Raw genomic sequence first — 18,034 nt, 5'->3', positions numbered from 1 at the left:
CATTTATAGAAGAGGAAATGCATCGAAACATTAAGCGTGCTTTCACCAGAAACTGCCTGCGTTTGAGCGAGACGCAATTTACTGATGTTTATTATTACAAGGTCAAATTGGGACTCACCTCGCACTTTATTCAGTCTTTTCGTTGTCGGTCGAGTGCTTTTAATTTCGCCTGTTCTGTTCTTTCCAACGCAAATTTCTCCACCAATTTCTGGAAATCTATCGCAGTTTAAACTCTCTGGCCATGGGAAGCCGAAACGGTTCATCAAGACTTCACAGCCGTGTTTAGCACTGTTACAAAGAGAGCGGCAAGGCGGAACCGGAGTCCGTAAAGCTGTGCAGATTGGAGCGTACACTGAACAAAGAAAAAACGCTAAATCGTCCGAGCAACGTACTTTCACCAATGGAAAAAACTGGTGAACTTCAAGCGCAGCCTCGTCTTGCGTTTTATGGTTCAAGATGTTTGGAAATATCGTGTCATTGTACCAAACACCAGTGCACAAAGGTATCCTGATTGGTTCGCATTTCTTTTTGCCTACGCAGGGTAATACTAAACTCAGCCCTACAATTAGGCCAGGCACAAGAAAACGAACAATATTCGCACTCAAAGTAGCTCTGAACATTTCTGCTTGCGTCTCATGTGAAGTGACACGCTTTGGGTTGAAAAACGTAGTGTTTATACCAAGCTTTTTATGTCAATCAAAGTTCACTGACTTGGGATTATGTGCGGTGTAAAACGTACCATTGACGTCATAGATCAGTACTTGCCTAGTTCCTAGGCCTCTATTTTCGTCGCGGTCAACTCGTTTCGGGTCATGTGGTCCCGGATACGTCACCGAAACGAGTAGTGACGTCAGTAATACCGTGAAGGCCTGGGGAAAAAGTCGTACAGGAACTAGGCAAGATCAGTACTCAACTCAGCTGGCCTTTGGGGTGCGAGGGGGGTCCCATTGGTCTCCGTAGGGATAGAGACTCGGAGCTGCGTTGACTAAGAAATTCATTGTGAGTCCATATTTGATTGGTTAGGCTCCTCGCCCCGCCCAGCAAGCGGTCCAACAAACTAATCTCGCTATGACCTCTGCTTGGCTCAATTTAGTTCACAGTTCGGGGCGATCTTTGTTTGTTATTCAGCTATTTTTATTTATTTATTTTGCCACACAAACAAAAAATATAAGTATGAAAAATAGATAATACAAAATCAATATACAAGATAATAATTAATATACAGGACTACAATATAATATAAGATTAGAAACAAAATGGCGAGGGAACCTAATAAAAAACCACGGGGCTTGTAAGCTTAGGTTCCCTCACAAGAAAAACAGATGACTAGTTCAGGTACTGAAGTAAAGACAAGACTTGATAGAAGACGGAGTTAATAGTTATCAATAATATATGGCAGGCAGGTCTTATTTTCGGAGTGGCTTATACTATCCGAAGCAGTTTAGCGTATCAAAACTGGTCGGGTTCATATTTGAAAGGGACTAACAATATTAGTGTTCAATATTTTAGGGGTGTACGGCCCTTGCAAAAAATACCGATAACTTTAAAAATTTAAGGCACTTTTTAAATAGTTTAACGACGTTAATAAGCGTAAGATTCGTGTAAACAGCTATTTCACATAACGTTGGAAGACAGTAGTGTTAGGGCTACCTACCTAAGCACTCTTCCTGCTCTATGCATAACAGTAATACATATTTAATGAGGGAACTCAACTCGCCAAGGTGGTTTTCAGTGGGGCCTCAATAATTAATTAATCACCTTATTGGATACAAAATATATATAAAAAAAATCAAATTCTTAAAATAGAAAAAATGTCAAAGAGTAGAAAAAGTTAAAGTTGAAATCTTTAAAAAAAAAATTCAGTATTTTTGTTTTAAAAATAGATTTATAATACGTTTGCTTAAGGTCAATTGGAAGACTGTTCCAGTCTTTCGCGGCTTGGTTAAGATTTGCCTTGAAGATGGAGGGTTCATATTTCCTGACATTTGGCAGCGACAGTTTTTACGGTCGCCGGTCACATTACATCGCTCCATTGTTAGTTCGCTCCCAACCGAAGTCAGATCGCTCCATCAAAAAAGTCCGATCGCTCCCAACAAAAGTCAGGTCGCTCCATGTAATAATACTGTAAAGTTTAACGAATTTCAGTTTAACGGTGTTGAATACTTAAGCTTAAAACAGATCGATCAAGATGATGGAGTTTCAACTTCACTTGTAACGTTCGATTATAAATAATCGAGTACTTAATTTCCCTCGTAGCCTTCGGTAGCTCGATGTTTTAACCCTTTATAGTATTAAAGTAACACTTACCACAGATTGTGAAAGTTTCCCTCGCAACTTTCGATTGGGAAAAGCGAAAAGTATGAAGTGTTACTATGGATTGTTTATGTTTCGCTCGTAACTTTCGAATCCTCCATGTTTAAGGAACATTAAGGGGTCGCCCGTTTTTTCGATTGTTCCATGTCTTAACCTTTTAGGGTAAAGTTTGATTGATTATACTTGTGACTTTCAGGAGCGATCGTATTAGAATCGAGAACTCGATCATCTTTGTCGATCTGTTGAAAGCTTGATAGTTTTACTTTTAAACTAACACTATTATTAACATGGAGCGATCTGACTTCGGTTGGGAGCGATCTGACTGGGAGCGATCTAACAATGGAGCGATGTGACCGCAATTCGTTTTTACGCCCAGGACTGCGCGTGCCCGCGCTATGAAGGACTCAGGCCATCAAACAATAGTTCTTATGGAATACGCCTTTTTTCCTGGTCCTTTTAAATGCGTTATGAGCCGCTTTTCCCATCCTTTCCTCTCCACACAATCAGAGTAATCCAGAAATGTTTTTGTTCGCAGTGCTTTGGGTAGCTGTCTCCTATCAGTCCGGTCAAGTCTGATAACAATCACAGAACCGTCGCTGTTCTGAAAGCTGCGCTGTATGGCATAATCAAGTTCTTGTTTGCAGTATTTACTGGACGCGTAGTTTTTGGACCACACTGCCAACACTTTGCGGCTCTGGTACACGCTTTCTACCATGCTTTCCACGAATGCCTTCCCCAGTTCAAAATGTAAGTGGTCAACGCAGAATTTCACTTCGTTTTCACGCAGCAGACTCAGCAGTTCTATGTCCACCCAAGGAAAATCTTTTCTACTGTACGTGACAAACACGTCGTACTTAAAGTCATTTTCGTCTACATCTGGGGGAGGTTTTACTAAGAAAAGAAGTATCATATTTTAGAAACTCTTGGACTATACTGAAATTATCATACGCATCGATTCATTTATCGGATTTCATTGGCTAGACTGTTCACAGCCTATCTATTTTCAACGCAAAAAAACGCGAGGGAAGCAGCAAGCGAAGCGTGCGTGAGCGCGAAGGCGTCAAGCTCATAGGCTCTCTCGTGATTCTTACCTGCGTTTAACGATCGAAGAAAAATACGAGAAAAGAGTGGGCTGTAAACAGTCGATCGTTGGCTGAAACACATACATACATACATAGACTTTATTTCCTCTCGAATTTTAGAGTAAATTTTAATATAATATTTATATTGTAGCTAATATCTTCGAGAAAAAAAATAATTAAAAAAAGTAAGTGCAAATGTAAAATGTAAAATGTGAAAAAAATAGTAAATGTGTCTAAACAAAAGTCATTCCCTGAATGTTCCTTTTAAACTATGTTAAGTCACATGTTCTAATACAGCCAGGTAACGCATTCCATTGTTTAGCTGAGAAGTATGAAAAAGAATTAAGGCCAAAGCTCGTAGTTCTAGGCTTACAAAAGGAAGAAATGTGAAATGGAACATTTGGTGAAGTGACATGGAAAAGACAAACTCAGTTGTACACAGGCTTCGAACCGGGACCGCTTGACCGGAGTCCGGTGCACTTACCATTAGCCCATGGCGCCTCCCCGCCCCTCCCCCCTCCCAATGCAATGGCAGGGAAAGATATAAACAGAATCATGCACTGCGATGTTGCTAAGGTTGAATGAAATGTAGAAAAACAGTTTGACACAAAATTGTCAATTATTCGTTTCATGTACGTTTGTATTCAATAGGGAAGAAGGAAAAGTTTGTCAATTATTAAATATTCACTTTTACTAAAAACTAACGACTTCGTCTCGGTCCATACAAAAGCAAAAAAGAAAAGATGAACTTGGCCAATATCCCGCCATCTTAGCAAAATGATGACGTATAAACTCAACCAGATTTGGATCAAATATGACCAATTTGTATCGGAAATGTTTGACTCTTGATTTTGCAAGCATATAAATGGGTTACGTAGACGTCTTGGCCTGGTTTAATTTTTCCGAGCTAAAAATTAATAAAATATTGAAAACAGATTGGTGGGGACTGGAAAAGAGTGAGTTGCCATGGTAATGGTATTTTATTTTAACCGTGTGTCGTGTGTAGAACTATTAGCCTGCCAAGTTTCAAAAGTCTCTGCAGCAAATTAACCAAGATAGCTCTATTTTGATACTTGACATAAAATTGAGTTGAGTAGATGAAATCATATCAGTCCCTTAATTTGCATATTTTACAAATTTTTAATTTTAAAGGAGAGGTTCACTCTTGAATGGCCATTTATTTTCTTTACGCCAGTAAAAAGTTTACACAAAGATATGTCATTCACCAAAATTTCATCCTCCAACGTTCGCTATAACCCTACGAAATCTTTCCCAAAACTCGACAACTGAACGCCGCCATCTTATGGTTGGTAATGTATGCGTGACGTTAAAGAGCTCAGCCTGAAGTTTGGCGGGAAAATTTTAATAGTCAAAACTCCTTGTTTTTTTTGTATTTCTTGGAGCTCTGTTTGAGCAAAATGGAGCTGCAGAAACAGGCATTTTAAGAAACAAAAGCTGCTACGAAGAAACAAGGAGTTTCGAGCTGAGCTCTTTGACGTCACGCATACATTACCAGCTCCAAGATGGCGGCGTTCAGTTGTCGAGTTTAGGGAAAGATTTCGAAGGGTTATAGCGCACGTTGGAGGCTGAAATTTTGGTGAATAGCATATCTTTGTAGAAACTTTATATTGGCGTAAAGAAAAAAAATGGCCATTCTGGAGTGAACTTCTCCTTTAAGCTTAAATATCTCCGGAACTAAAACAGATATTTGAAAACGGAAAACGCCATTTAAAATCTTTTGTGGAATTCTCTTTGATACGCCCGAAATTAGAAGGGGTGAAAATTGGATCATAGTAGCACTTTAATATAAGTTAAAACTTACTTGATGGGGGAGGCCTACGCCTTCGCTTACGCCAGAACATTATAAGAGCGGTCATCGTTATGAGTGTAACAACCAATACCAGAGTAATTAACAGTATCGTTACTAGTAGATCTACATCGTTTGACGAAGGAGCAGGCGTCCTAACTACCATGTGGTTGCTCTGTGATCTCGTGGGTGTCCTGTGAAGGCAAGAGGAACGAATCAAAGATTTTACGTACCTGCGTAACAAGCTTTGCCGCATTTTGGGTACGCAAAATATGAGGCGAGCGCAAACCAAAATGCTTATTTTTTTTCGTTGGTTTGTTTCGCCTTCTATTTCTGCGCCATTTTGAATTTATTATAAAGTATGAACGCTAAACCAAAATGGCGGTCGTTTATAACCCGGGTTTATAAGAATACCATGCAGAAGATTTTAGACATTAGACCAAACGGATGAGCAATAAAATTACGTACTTAATAATGCATTAGATTAGATTTTATTTTATCAGCTTGTAAAGCTTCATTGAATCGTGCCATTCATTAAGCTACTTGTAAATTAGATTTTTTAAAATTTTTTTATTCTTTTTCATAGAGATTTTAAACATTGTAAAGCGCCATTGACCTCTAGGAAATGGCGCAAAATAAATCCTTGTATTGTTATTATTATTATTATTACAGTCGAAGCTCTCTTAACGGACATTCTCGTAAGCGGACAGCTCTACTTACGGCCGCCTTGTTTGAAATCCCGTTTTACGCTCCCATACAAACTCTGTTTTTTTACATTCTCGTAAGCGGACATTCCCGTAAGCGGCCGCGGACACTTTTAGAGATGACGACTTGGACGTTTTCTTTGTTTTTAAGCTCCCGTAAGCGGACACTCAAGAGAAAATCCTTTTAACAACCTATGTATCTTGTTTTTATCAATGAAGTTCACATCGCCATTCGTCACAATGATTTTACAGTAGTTACAGTACCATATTTCAGTGTTTGTTTTGTCGTCATCCATGTCCGGTAACATTTCGAAACACTGCTTACATGCATATTAGCATTATGTTAGCTGGGCAAGCTCCCGTAAGCGGCCATCTATCCCTTACACCTCTAGTGGCCGCTTACGAGAACCATTCTCGTAAGCAGCCAGCTCCAGTTGCGGACACTTTTTTCGCGTCCCGAGGGTGTCCGCTTACGAGAGCTTCGACTGTATTATTTTATATTTTTAGTATTATTATTATTATTATTAATGTATGAATTATGTATGAATTTTTTTTTATAGAAGGTGTTTTTTGATTGTAAGGTGATTTTAATTTTCCATTCTACGGTGGCCCGTTAGGGACAGCGCTACAAACCTAAAAAACACAATTTACAAAAATATACTACTGCAAACTAAATCAAATACACTACGAATAAATTTAAACCAGCACCGCCAACGGAAAATCGAATGCACTCCTACACACTCCTACACTCCGTGAAAACGAAACACCGCATAAGTAATGATCAGCATATTAGGATATGACTTTGTGCAAAGTTAAAAAAACTCCCTCGGAGCGGTTTCAAAGTCACCATAAAAACGTGCTGGAAACCGTTTCAAAAAATATAAAACGAAGTGTCCTACTGTAAGCACTGTCCATTTTATTGATATTTTTCAGAGAGTTAAACGCACTTACCGCTGGTAAAAACTTGTAGCCGTACCATTGGTGCTTCCTTCCTTTAAGTTCAGTACTGGCAGAAGAAAAAGGAACCATTAGCATATAAAAATGGGTTTAAGATTGACGTGGGTTGCACGTTATTATTTCCAATTTTCGCGGGAAACTTAACTTCGCGAAAATTGATGAGGCAAATTTCGTGCGTCTTATATTTTACCATTAAGCAGAAAAATTGTGTTGAAAAAGTTTAAAGGCGACAAACTTTTCTTAAAATTTGGAAATGTTGATCCGCGCTAGCAAAGGGGAAGTCAGGATCGGCGCTTCCGTTTGAACAAAACCATAACAAAACAAAACTTTTAAAGAAGCAGTGAACATGTTTTCTTTAAGGCTGGTTCTCATATGGTCGCCACGATCGTTTCTATCGCATCGATCGTTTGGAAATACTGAGACGATCGTAGGCGATCGAAGCGATTGGAAGCGATTAGGGGGTTCTCATATGATCGCCCCGATCGTCTGATATATGCAAAATAGGGCTAAACGAACAAGATAATAATTCATGATCTTTTCTTTGTTTCCGCATATGAATATTCGATTTTATTCCGATCGACGCACGTGTGTTTTTTTCAAAACTCCGATATTGCTTATGGCAGCCTTCGATGAAAAGGCAAACCTCGTAGCCTCCCATCTTCACGTTATTGCCGTTTTACGGCGAAGAAGCAAAAGGGAGGCCATACGGAAACGTAGTTCTGGGTAACACTGATGCACCATGGGACAGTTTGGATCGCTTCGATCGTCTCCCTCTGCGAAAGTAGTTCTCATATAATCGTTCGCGATCGCCGCGGTCTGCGACCGATCGCCCGGATAGAACACGGGCGATCGAAGCGATCGCGATCGTCTCGATCGTCGCAGACGTTAGCGATCGTCTCTGTAATGTTCTCATATAATCGCCCCGATCGCAAGCAATTTTTTTGAAGCGGCAAAGGCGATAGAGACGATCGGGGCGATCATATGAGAACCAGCCTTAAAGCTATAACCCTCTGCGTTGATTCCCAGCAGAGTTTTATTCTGATATTAAAACTGTACGAAAGTGAAACTGAATGAAATGCTTCGTTTGGTCGTCTACGTACGGCACAATATTGCGATAATTAATTTGACCGTTTCCAATCAAAGAATATCATTTTCTTGAATGACGGCAAGTGGTGTTTTGTTTTGGCAAAAAGTGACAGATAAACAAAGCAGTTTAACTCGTGAATGGAGTCTGAGAACCGGTGTAGTTTACCCAAGACAAGTGGCGTGAAAATCATTGCGAAATGCACAAACAATGACAAGCTACGAACGGTGAACTACAACTCTATTTTGTCGATAAAGGAAATAAATACTCGCCTTTTGAAGAACTTCAAGACCTTTAATTCCACTAGTATGATGTCTTGTTAGATTTACAACGGTTGGTTAACAGCTTTTTCAATTTTGGAGAGCAAAACTTTCATCACTACAAAATAATCTCGCGCGGTAAGCTCGTCACTAAAACTGCATCCCGCTCGTTCCGTTAACCGCGGTCAAGATCGGAAAATTCCGCCTACTCCCGGAACCAATCAGATTGCAAGATTCGGTTCATGTTGCCCGCTCGTGCGCTGAGAAAATAATGAAGTTTTTTCTGGGCCATACCTATAATTTGCAATTAGCCTTTTAGCAGCTTTCCCTGACTCTGATCGATATGAAAATTACATCATATATTGGTTTTAGATTGAAGTCTGTTTCAATATATTTTTTAAGGTAATCGATATTTCCATGGCAACGATAAGCAGAAAACCGCCAAATCAGCAAAGCCTGAATTTTACGCGAACCAGAATTCCAGTTTAAAAACTAATATCAACATCTTAAACAATGGTGTACTGTCAATAAAATATTAAGGAATAAAAAAATCTGTTTGTTTGATTTCGAATAAATCGCAGAAATGTTTCAAATTGAATTTTTTCCATAATGATAATAAATGAACCGAGACACAAACACGACGTCGATGAAGTTACCTCAAATAACGCCAAAATTTGTATTTTTTCGGCGCCGTGAAAGTTTTGTAGAGTTTCTTCATCGCGGTTTCGGGAATTGAATGTTTTCCTACGATCACTCCTGTTAGAATTTTTGAGCAATTTTCGATTTTAAGCTCTTTTTGAAAAATCTTAAGAACGGCTCGATAGAATTTTTTGAAAAGATTACCTAGCATGCATGCTTGATAATGCAAAACTAAATTCCAAAGTTTTATTTCCACTGATTCACTGGAGCGTTTTCAAATTTAACGGTAATGGATGCGTTCGAACGGACGAAAAAACTGCGTTACAATTCACCCTTTACAAAATTATGCTAAAATATTCAGACGCATTTTTGTACCGACTCTCATGCAAATTTCGCCATTAGTTTCTACTGTCTCAGAAATGCTTTTTTCACGGGGGAACGTCATACACAATGATTTGCATATTCCGAAGACAGCGCCTTTGTAACGCAACTTTACCTGTCCGCTCAGCCTCCATCCTCGGAGACCCAGGGGCAGTCAGTGGGGCGAGGGAAACGCGAAAATGCGGGTAAAACAATCGGCATATAAAAGTTGGAGCGACTGAAAAGTGCCCCTGAGGCTATATTTTACCCGCATTTTCGCGTTTCCCTCGCCCCACTAACTGCCCCTGGGTCTCCGAGGATGCTCAGCCTCCTCCTTTATCGTTAAATTGAGACCTGTTCCAGTGAATCAATTTCAACAAAACTTTGGGGTTACATTTTGTGCATTGTTAAGCTTACGTGGCAGAAGTTTCAACAAAATCTATTGAAGAGTTTGTAAGATTTTCGATAAAACGCTCAAAATGGAAAGTGGTACTGTGATCAAAATTTTACCTTCCCTTTTCTCTTCGGTTTTTGAAAGTACTTACATTAAATAGTAACCTTGCCAAATTTTAAGTTCAAATTCGAATTGGAAGACCACTTATTTCACGCGTAAACTTCGGCTTTGGCTTGCCGCCATTACTAGATTCAAAAATGTCCGAGGACCAAATAGAGATCTGGAACTAGTTGGGGCGAGAGCATGCTGACGTCATATGCGCATCAACAAAATGGCTGCTTCGAAGGCTGGAGTGACCGATCTGGAAAAACATTGGTTTTCTTTTTAATCTGTAGTGATGTAGAAACCTTATCTACTGCGCAAATGTTAAACATACTTGAGGGCATCTCCAGGTCACTTTTGCACAACATAGTGGCAGAAAGCAACTCAAGAGGCGAAATTTCGTGACATCTTAACTCGCCCGAACAACGCAAGATGAATAATAGATCGTCTGATAACTTTGAGGGAAACTTGTACTCTTGGAAATGCTTTATAGATATTTCTCCCTGCAACCATTGTGAGGTTAACTTCTTCAACTATCCAAGGGAAGTGAATAGAATAGAACGCTTCGAATTATCTACAGTGAGTTTACTGTATTCGCTACTTCTTAGAAGCAAAACATTGGGTGAGTGGCGTAATTTACTTCTGTTGTTCAAGCGCTCGTGTTCTGGAATAGTCATTTTTAAATTAATTGTAAATACTTCAGGGCAAATCGGCCTGTATGTTTCTGAATTATATCCTCTATTGTACAAATAAACTTAAATAAATTCGCACGAGGCGGTACATTATGTGAAAGTACATACAGAAGGATGCAAAGCTTAGCAATATGTTTTTACTGATTATATGTACTGAGAATGTTTCCATTGTAGTCCTCTGTATACTCTGCAGTCTTAATAAACTCACCAGCACGCGTACGTCTTCAGTGTTGGTCACTTGTTTATTTCTGCCATGCAATGTTAAACACTACAGTAGGACTGTACTTCATTGTGCACTTAAAATAGTATTCATAAACATTTTCTGAGAAATAATCTCAGGATAGAACACTGTTAGCCTGTCTCAGAGACATACATGCTATCCGGATTTTACTCAGTAAATCTTTATTATATTTAAGTACAACAGGGGCCATGAGCTATAGTTATGACCTGTGCCAATCACTTATGCTGTGTGCAACAGAGCACTATTGAAATCCTAGCTACTCTTTATTTTAAGTTTGCAATATATTTATTTTTTGGCATGCTCTTTTTGTTCATAAGTTGAGAATGTAGTAGCCAACAATAAATCATGTGAATGTGCCAGAGATCTCTTGAGGGACGAGGGGACGGCTGAATTTCAGACTATCTTGAGCTGCTGATCCATCATAATTTCTAACACAAGTACAGTCAAATCTGTATCATAAATAAAAATGTTGATTGAGGTGCAGTGGCCTAAGTGTAAGTTGTAAGTTGTCGGACTCTGGATCAAGCGGTTCAGGTGTGAACTCTTACTGGTGTCATTGTGCTGTGTTCTTGGGCAAGACTACTCTCATGGTGCCTCCTCTCCAAGTGTAGAATGGGAACTGGCAAATTGATGGTGTGACCAGAGGGGGGGGGGGGGGTAAACCTTTGATGAACTTATACTTGCATCTCATCCAGGGGGGAAGTAGAAATACTCCTGGTTGCTTAATCCTACTTAGCCAAGATAAGCTTGCTTGATGGGCAACTAGACTTGCATGCAGACCTTGCCTTTTTGTTACATGCGGGTAATTTTGAGGCCACGAAGGACCCTTGCAACCATTATATATGTATTTATTTAAAGAGTATACATGTACTGCGAAGCCGACAACAAATACAGTCAAACCTGTACCATAAATAAAAATGTTGTCATAGTAATGGGGTACTTGTATTGATTTAGGTGCGGTGACCTAATGGTCAGTGCGCAAGACTCTGAATCAAGCTGTTCAGGTGTGAGCCCAGACCAGTGTCTTTACATGTATGTGGGGGGAGTGGGGAGGTTAAACCTGTGATGCAATTGTACTTCCATCTCATCCAGGCTGCTTAATCCTGCTTAAACCAAGATATGCTTTGGCCTGATGGGCAAGCAGGCTTGCATGCAGACTTTGCCTTTTTGCATCAAGGGAGCAATTTTGAAGCGCATTTATGGGAATTAACCCCTTATAAAAGGAGAAAACTGTCTCCAATAGGGTGTCTGTTTATTTAGGGTGGTACATGGAGCTGGCTTGTTTACAGTCACGTTAAGTTGACACAAGATTAGTCCCAAAATTGAACTCTCAATTACATACACATACTGCAGATGCACAATGTACTGCCAGTGATATTCTCTAGAAAGAGCCACTGTCGTATTGCATATGATACCATATTTTCTTGAGTAGACGCCAGACCCCGACTCAACGCAGGCTTCATTTAAATGCCGGTTCAAAACTGGAAACTTTTGATCAAGGTCCCGGTGTTTGTTGGAGGTCCAGGTGTTCCCGTTTATGAACTTAAAACTTTATACCCTTAACATTATTTTACTTGTTCCCATGTTGTGCATATATTGTTTCAGTTATTTTTATCATCAAAAAATCACTGGGCCAAGAGGAAAACAAATGGGTGAAATGAATAAGAAAAACTACTCCTACCCAGTTTTGCTGCTACTTGTGGGCCAGTTTCACAACATTATCAGTAAATAGATTGAAGGACTCTATACAGCATTCAAATGGTTTTCTTATTTTAAGAAACAGGAATACTGAATGCTAGCTGAAGCTGGATGTCTGAAGTGTTATTTATGGGTTAGAGACTGTTGTGAGTGTTTTGTTGACAAATACACGCACGCGCTGGCCGCACAATGAACGAGAAATTTTCAATACTGCACGAGGCGTAGCCGAGTGCAGTATTGAAATTTTCGAGTTCATTGTGAGGCCAGCAAGTGCGTGTATTTGTCAACAAAACACGAACGAACAGACTCTAACCCTTTTAATATACAGTCTGAGTACACTGCATCGAACTGCAAGCGATCATCGACTTTACGAACTTCAAACAACAAACTTAATGTTTAAAAATAAGAAGTGTAGTAGAACATAATTACACGGGATTACATCAATAATATAAATATCACAAATAAGCCGTACAGAAATAAAGCTTAAAATGGTTCATAAAATCGTTCATCAGCTGTGGTCGTTCATAAATACAGTCAGCGAGAAGCTTGTTCAAAGCAAGTCGATGGCTTTCACAATCAAACAACTACAAGCAAGTCAATCGCACACAAAAATGTATTTATCAGGCCCAGCCAGGGGGGTAGTGGGATACCAATATACCCCATTTTTTCCCCTGGGATACCAAAATACCTGAAAACTGCAAAAACGTCGATACCAAATACCTAAAATTATTAAATCTGATAACAAAGGTTGGCGTAACTAGGGGACGGACAATTAATTGTTTGTTGGATTGTTGTTCCCTTCCCCATCTCCCACTCGCAGCATGTACTCACATTACGCTTATATACAGAATTCCAAAAATTCATACTTAATACTTAATACCTGTATTTCAGCACAAAGATACCGAATACTTTGGTTAAAAACACCCAAGATACCGTATACCCAAAACCCCTGGCCGGGCCTGATTTATTAAGGTGCAGTTTACCTTTGAACATGAAAGCGCTTCAAGTTGTTATCCTCTTCGATTTTGTTTGGTATTGGATCGTTGATAATTTGAGGAATATATTTTTCTTCCACTTCTACAAGCCTTGAAGCTGTAGACACTTTCAATAATGCACGATTTTTGTGCATTATTGTCAATACTGCACTGTCTGAGTTTGCTGACGACAGGTAAAGCAAAATCACGTGATCTATTTTAACCAATTGCGCGCGTGGATTTTGGACAGTGAACGAAGATTGTATATTAATACCCATTAAAACACTTATTACCTGTTTTATTACCTGTTTTGTAGTCAAGGAAGGTAAAACTGTATAAAACTCAAGGAGCTAAATCCATTTATCACCTGCACCATCTTGTTGACTTTAATTTTTTTGTATAAATTTTACATTATTTCATGTTTATAAAGCTTTTTTCGGAATAAACAGCTGAGATAGATTTTATGCCCATGGCGTGTATGATAGATTATAAGAATGAAAACAACAGTTAAGATCATTTTAATCCTTCGCAAACGGCAATAGCAACCTAAATGACGTTTTGTATATGCAGCTCTATTAATTCAAACATTGCAGACATTTGCTATTCAATTACGTTGTTCTCATCATACCATGTATTCAAACGTATGTAGTCCATGAATCGCCGTTCCTCTTTGTTCTTCGAGGCTTCTTCGATCGGTGCTTCGATTGGACAAGAAAACGGCAGCTTCGTTGTAGGCATACAGCGCCAAAACCTCATCGAATGAAATAAATATTGAAGTATTTGCATACAAACATTGCCCTTTAGACCGACGGCAAACGGCTTTAAATTCTCATTATAAGAAACGATACCGCTAAATTGCAATGTCTCTTCGTTGCGGCTCTCTTCGGTTTCGCCACCGGGCAAACTAGACGAAGAATTTGTCGAAGAAATATCTTTTATAACCCTGTTAATTCTCAGTATATTCTCTCTTGGAACACTCGAAGCTCGAAGCGACGATGCGCATATGACGTCACGAACCAACTCATGCGTAAATCCGCTTTTCAGTACAGTCGCTGGCTCACTTTAGACGTCCGAGTAATGGCGGACGGGTTTTCCACGATTTTCGGCAAGCTATTTCAAGAGGGTACCAAAGGGGGGGTTCGTGATCCCGTTTCACGCACAAGTTTTAACCAAATTCACGTGTCACGTATACTTGAAACAGCAGAATTCACGGATCACGTGTCTTTTCTAACTATTTTTCACACGTCACGGTCTAATTTTTGCCCTATTTTCACGCGTCACGGACTAATTTTTGCCCTTTTCACGTGTCACGCATAAACCCTTTGCCCCCCTCTTTCAAGGCTTATATCGCTCGCAACGTTCTAAATTCTAGCGCGCTAGTTAAATATAGACTTATTGAACAAATTGACTTTAGAAAAAGACGAAAAGAAAAACAAAAATTTTGGTCATAGTAGCACTTTAAAATTGTTATGGTAGTCATCGTAAGAAAAATCAAAATTATCCGAATCGCCAAAAAGAAAATCAACAAAACTTTTACAGCGCCAAAAGGTAAGTAAATACACCTTTTGGCATTATTTTGAAGTAATTTTATTAAAAAGCAGCGTCTGCGCCTCGGCCAGTTTACTAATATCATGCAAAAACAACGGTTTTAATTAATTATTTTTTGCGACTTACTCGAATTCAAAGATATATATATTTTTGTTCTTTTATATTTGATTTGCAGTACACTATTGTTTCAGATACGGTAGTGGTCTCATTTTTTTATTCACCAAATATGATTCGCATAGGATTCAAGATTTACTGATTTCTTGTTTTTTTGCTTATCGTTGCCATGGAAATATCGCTTGCCCTTAAATATCTGTTATATGAATCTTCAATCCAAGACCAATATCTGGTAAAAATTTTATATCGATCCGAGTCGGGGAAGACTGCTGAACGGCCAATTGAAAATGTAAGGTATGGGTTTTGCCAAATACAGTAAAAACCCGCGAGTAAGAACCTTACATTTAAGAACCTGTAAGGCTAAAATTTAACGTTTAAAAAGTAAAACAACGCGCTAAATTGTTCACGCTTCATGGATGAACGCAAATGGTAGTATCAACAAGAGTCTATTGTTATGTCAACATTCGCAAGGTTGCAAAAGTTACTAATAAGGCCCGTTCTGGCTAACTAACTACTAACTAAGACACAAAACAAGAGCACAAGAAAACTGAGTTTTGTTTCTTATGAATTTGAGGACAAAAGACTTTCATTTAAAAGAGCAAAGAAATTCCGCTTGACAACTACAAAGGTTTAGTGTTCTTGACATTAAAGGTCATTTGAATACATTTGCACTTCTAAGACATCTTGTTTGTTCAGAATTTAGAAGCATCCTTTATTGGGCGGGTCTTCCGCTGTTTCGACGATAGCAAACTAAACACCGGAGAAATTGCGGTGTTTTGTATTGGAATTCAGTGTTTATATCCCCCCGGCTGTATATTAATACTCTCGAATCTAAAGATATCCATAAGGAAAGGGATTGTAAAGTCTGTTTAAAGTAAAATTCTCGAATACGAATTACTTCCATGATTTTATTGCGGTAGAATTGCATTTTGCGAATGAAATGTTAAAAAATGAATGAAATTGTTAAAATCGTATAGTGCTTTGATGTTCTTGCCCAGCCGCCAATGTAACTTGTTACTTATGACACTTATCCCAAGTTCGTTATTTTAGAAGAAATATTTCCTTGCATTAACTGTGACTCTGATATCTTTGCCGTATGAATACAGTAAGCTAGTATAGGTGTCGTTGTGGATCTCTTCCACGCGAAACTCGTTCACTTTGAAATTCGTATTTGTTAATGCGGAATTTCAAGAAACACGTACCAACTTGACAAATCGACTTATCACCCATTATTCAAAAGGAAAATATTGGGTTTACCTTCGCCGCCGCTTCCTTTAATTCATTACATGCCGCAAGTGATCTGTTAAATTTTGTTTTTCTACAAAAGGAAGTGTATCGAAACATTAAGCGTGCTTTCGCCTGAAACTGTCTGTGTTTGCAAGCGACACAAATTATTGATCCTTATATTTACAAGGTCAAATTGGGACTCACCTCGAATACTTTCGCTTGTTCTGTTCTTTTCAACGCAAATGATCCCTTCGCCAATTTCTGGTAATCTATCGCAGTTTAAACTCTCTGGCCATGTTAAGCCGTAATCTCTCATCAAGTCTTCACAGCCGTGTTTAGCTCTGTCACAAAGAGAGCGGCAAGGCAGAATCCTAGTCCGTAAACCCGAGCAGACAGGAGTATACACGGAACAAATTAAAAACAGTAAATCATCCGAGCAACCCACTTTCACCAATGGGAAAAACTGGTGAACTTCATTCACAGCCTCTTCTTGCGTTGTATGATTCAAGATGTTTGGAAATATCGTGCTATTATATTTAAGACCCTGGCAGAGAGGTATCTTGACTGGTTCGCATTTCGTTTGGCCCTCGCAGGGCAATACTAAACGTAGCCCTAAAATTAGGCCAGGCACAAGAAAACGAACAATATTCGCACCCAAAACAGCTGTGAACATTTCGGCTCGCATCTCAAGTGAAGTGACACGCTTTAGGTCGAGAAATGACGTTTGACTATTAAACGTAATCGGATTCGGTCATGTCAATCAAAGTATACCTGACAGGTTACACTCCTCCCCCAGGAAGCGGTGGGGTATAGGTGAGGGGCTTGTTGTATTTTGTACCGAATACAGTGCTAAACCGATTGTACCGGGGCGATCTTCATTTGTTTTAAGGCACAATTTTGAGGCACGAGTCGTCGATACGCTATATAATGATCTTTTTCCTTTCCGGTTTCCAACGTAACGCGCAGCAGTTCGAAATTCTGCTTTGCTACCCCAGAAGGAATCAAAGGCTCCTAAGAGCTACTCATTCGTACATACGACAAAAATTCTGGCAAAAATGCGATGACTTGTGGAGGATATTTCAACTCACACTGCACCCCCTCCTCCCAATCAATATCGGGACTTAAATTGAAGGTTACTATCTGTAATTATGCCTTTATTATCAGAAAGAGAATGTTGAGCAATTTTTGAGTTGTTGATATGAATTTGTTCAAGCAGAAACCTGGAAACAACAGTACATTCAAAGCTGAAATGCCAGTCAAGAAAATACAATGCTTTATTCTCAACACAACATCTAACTATATTTTCATTTAATTTGACAAATTTCAATGTTAACAAGGTTTATGAACGAAACATTTTAAAGTTTCTTTCTAACTTCATTTATCAACATTGTGTGGTTCCAGAAATAATCCATACCTCCCCCATGGAAGGGATTTTTTCTAAAGAAATTGCAATTAAGCTTCGTACAATTCCTTTAAGTTTTCAACCTTTAAGATCCCCCACCCCCAGGAATTTCCAATCCCTTCTGTGGGGGGAGTATGGACATTTTCTGGAACCGCTCATAAACAAGCTCTAGGTATCAAATAGCAACTACACACTAAAAAAATAGGCATTTTCTAGCTATCTTCTAAAAAGATTTTTAAAGAACAATTTAGTATAATTTTAAAAAAATCATACTGAATTGTTCTTTAAAATCAACATGTAGGTGGAAGATACTTTCACAGGTATATATGGTTTCACACAAACACTTGTTGTCACTCTGAGGCAAGAAATAATTAATTTTGGAAATGGTCTATTCTATTGATACTCTTGTATATTCAAATGTTTGTGTTTACAGGTT

General features: G+C 38.9%; 1 protein-coding gene across 1 annotated transcript; it reads right to left on the bottom strand.

Annotated features, from left to right (window-relative positions):
- Positions 1-1,402: 1,402 nt before the first annotated feature.
- LOC144639069 (toll-like receptor 2) lies at positions 1,403-16,512 on the bottom strand. The gene is made up of 5 exons (XM_078498327.1): positions 16,401-16,512; positions 6,858-6,912; positions 5,218-5,396; positions 2,693-3,204; positions 1,403-2,027 (listed from the first exon to the last, which is right to left on the bottom strand). The coding sequence occupies exons 1-4, from the start codon at positions 16,510-16,512 to the stop codon at positions 2,726-2,728; spliced, it is 825 nt and encodes a 274-aa protein (XP_078354453.1). The 3' UTR covers positions 1,403-2,027; positions 2,693-2,725.
- Between the last annotated feature and the right edge of the window lie 1,522 nt (positions 16,513-18,034).

The sequence above is a fragment of the Oculina patagonica genome, chromosome 14 (genome assembly GCF_052425735.1).
Source record: "Oculina patagonica isolate OP01 chromosome 14, crgOcupat, whole genome shotgun sequence".
NCBI lineage: Eukaryota > Metazoa > Cnidaria > Anthozoa > Scleractinia > Oculinidae > Oculina > Oculina patagonica.
The sequence above is the reverse complement of the archived record's forward strand: the minus strand, read 5'-3'. Positions and strand labels throughout refer to the sequence as shown.

Bases quoted from the DNA above. Each gene is read 5' to 3' on its own strand.
- LOC144639069 (XM_078498327.1), bottom strand. From the start codon at position 16,512: ATGAGAGATTACGGCTTAACATGGCCAGAGAGTTTAAACTGCGATAGA. The intron at 6,913-16,400 runs GTGAGTCCCAAT...TTCTTCTGCCAG, and splicing joins AACAAGCGAAAGTATTCGAG to TACTGAACTTAAAGGAAGGA. The intron at 3,205-5,217 runs GTAAGTTTTAAC...TTCTTTTCTTAG, and splicing joins GCGTAGGCCTCCCCCATCAA to TAAAACCTCCCCCAGATGTA.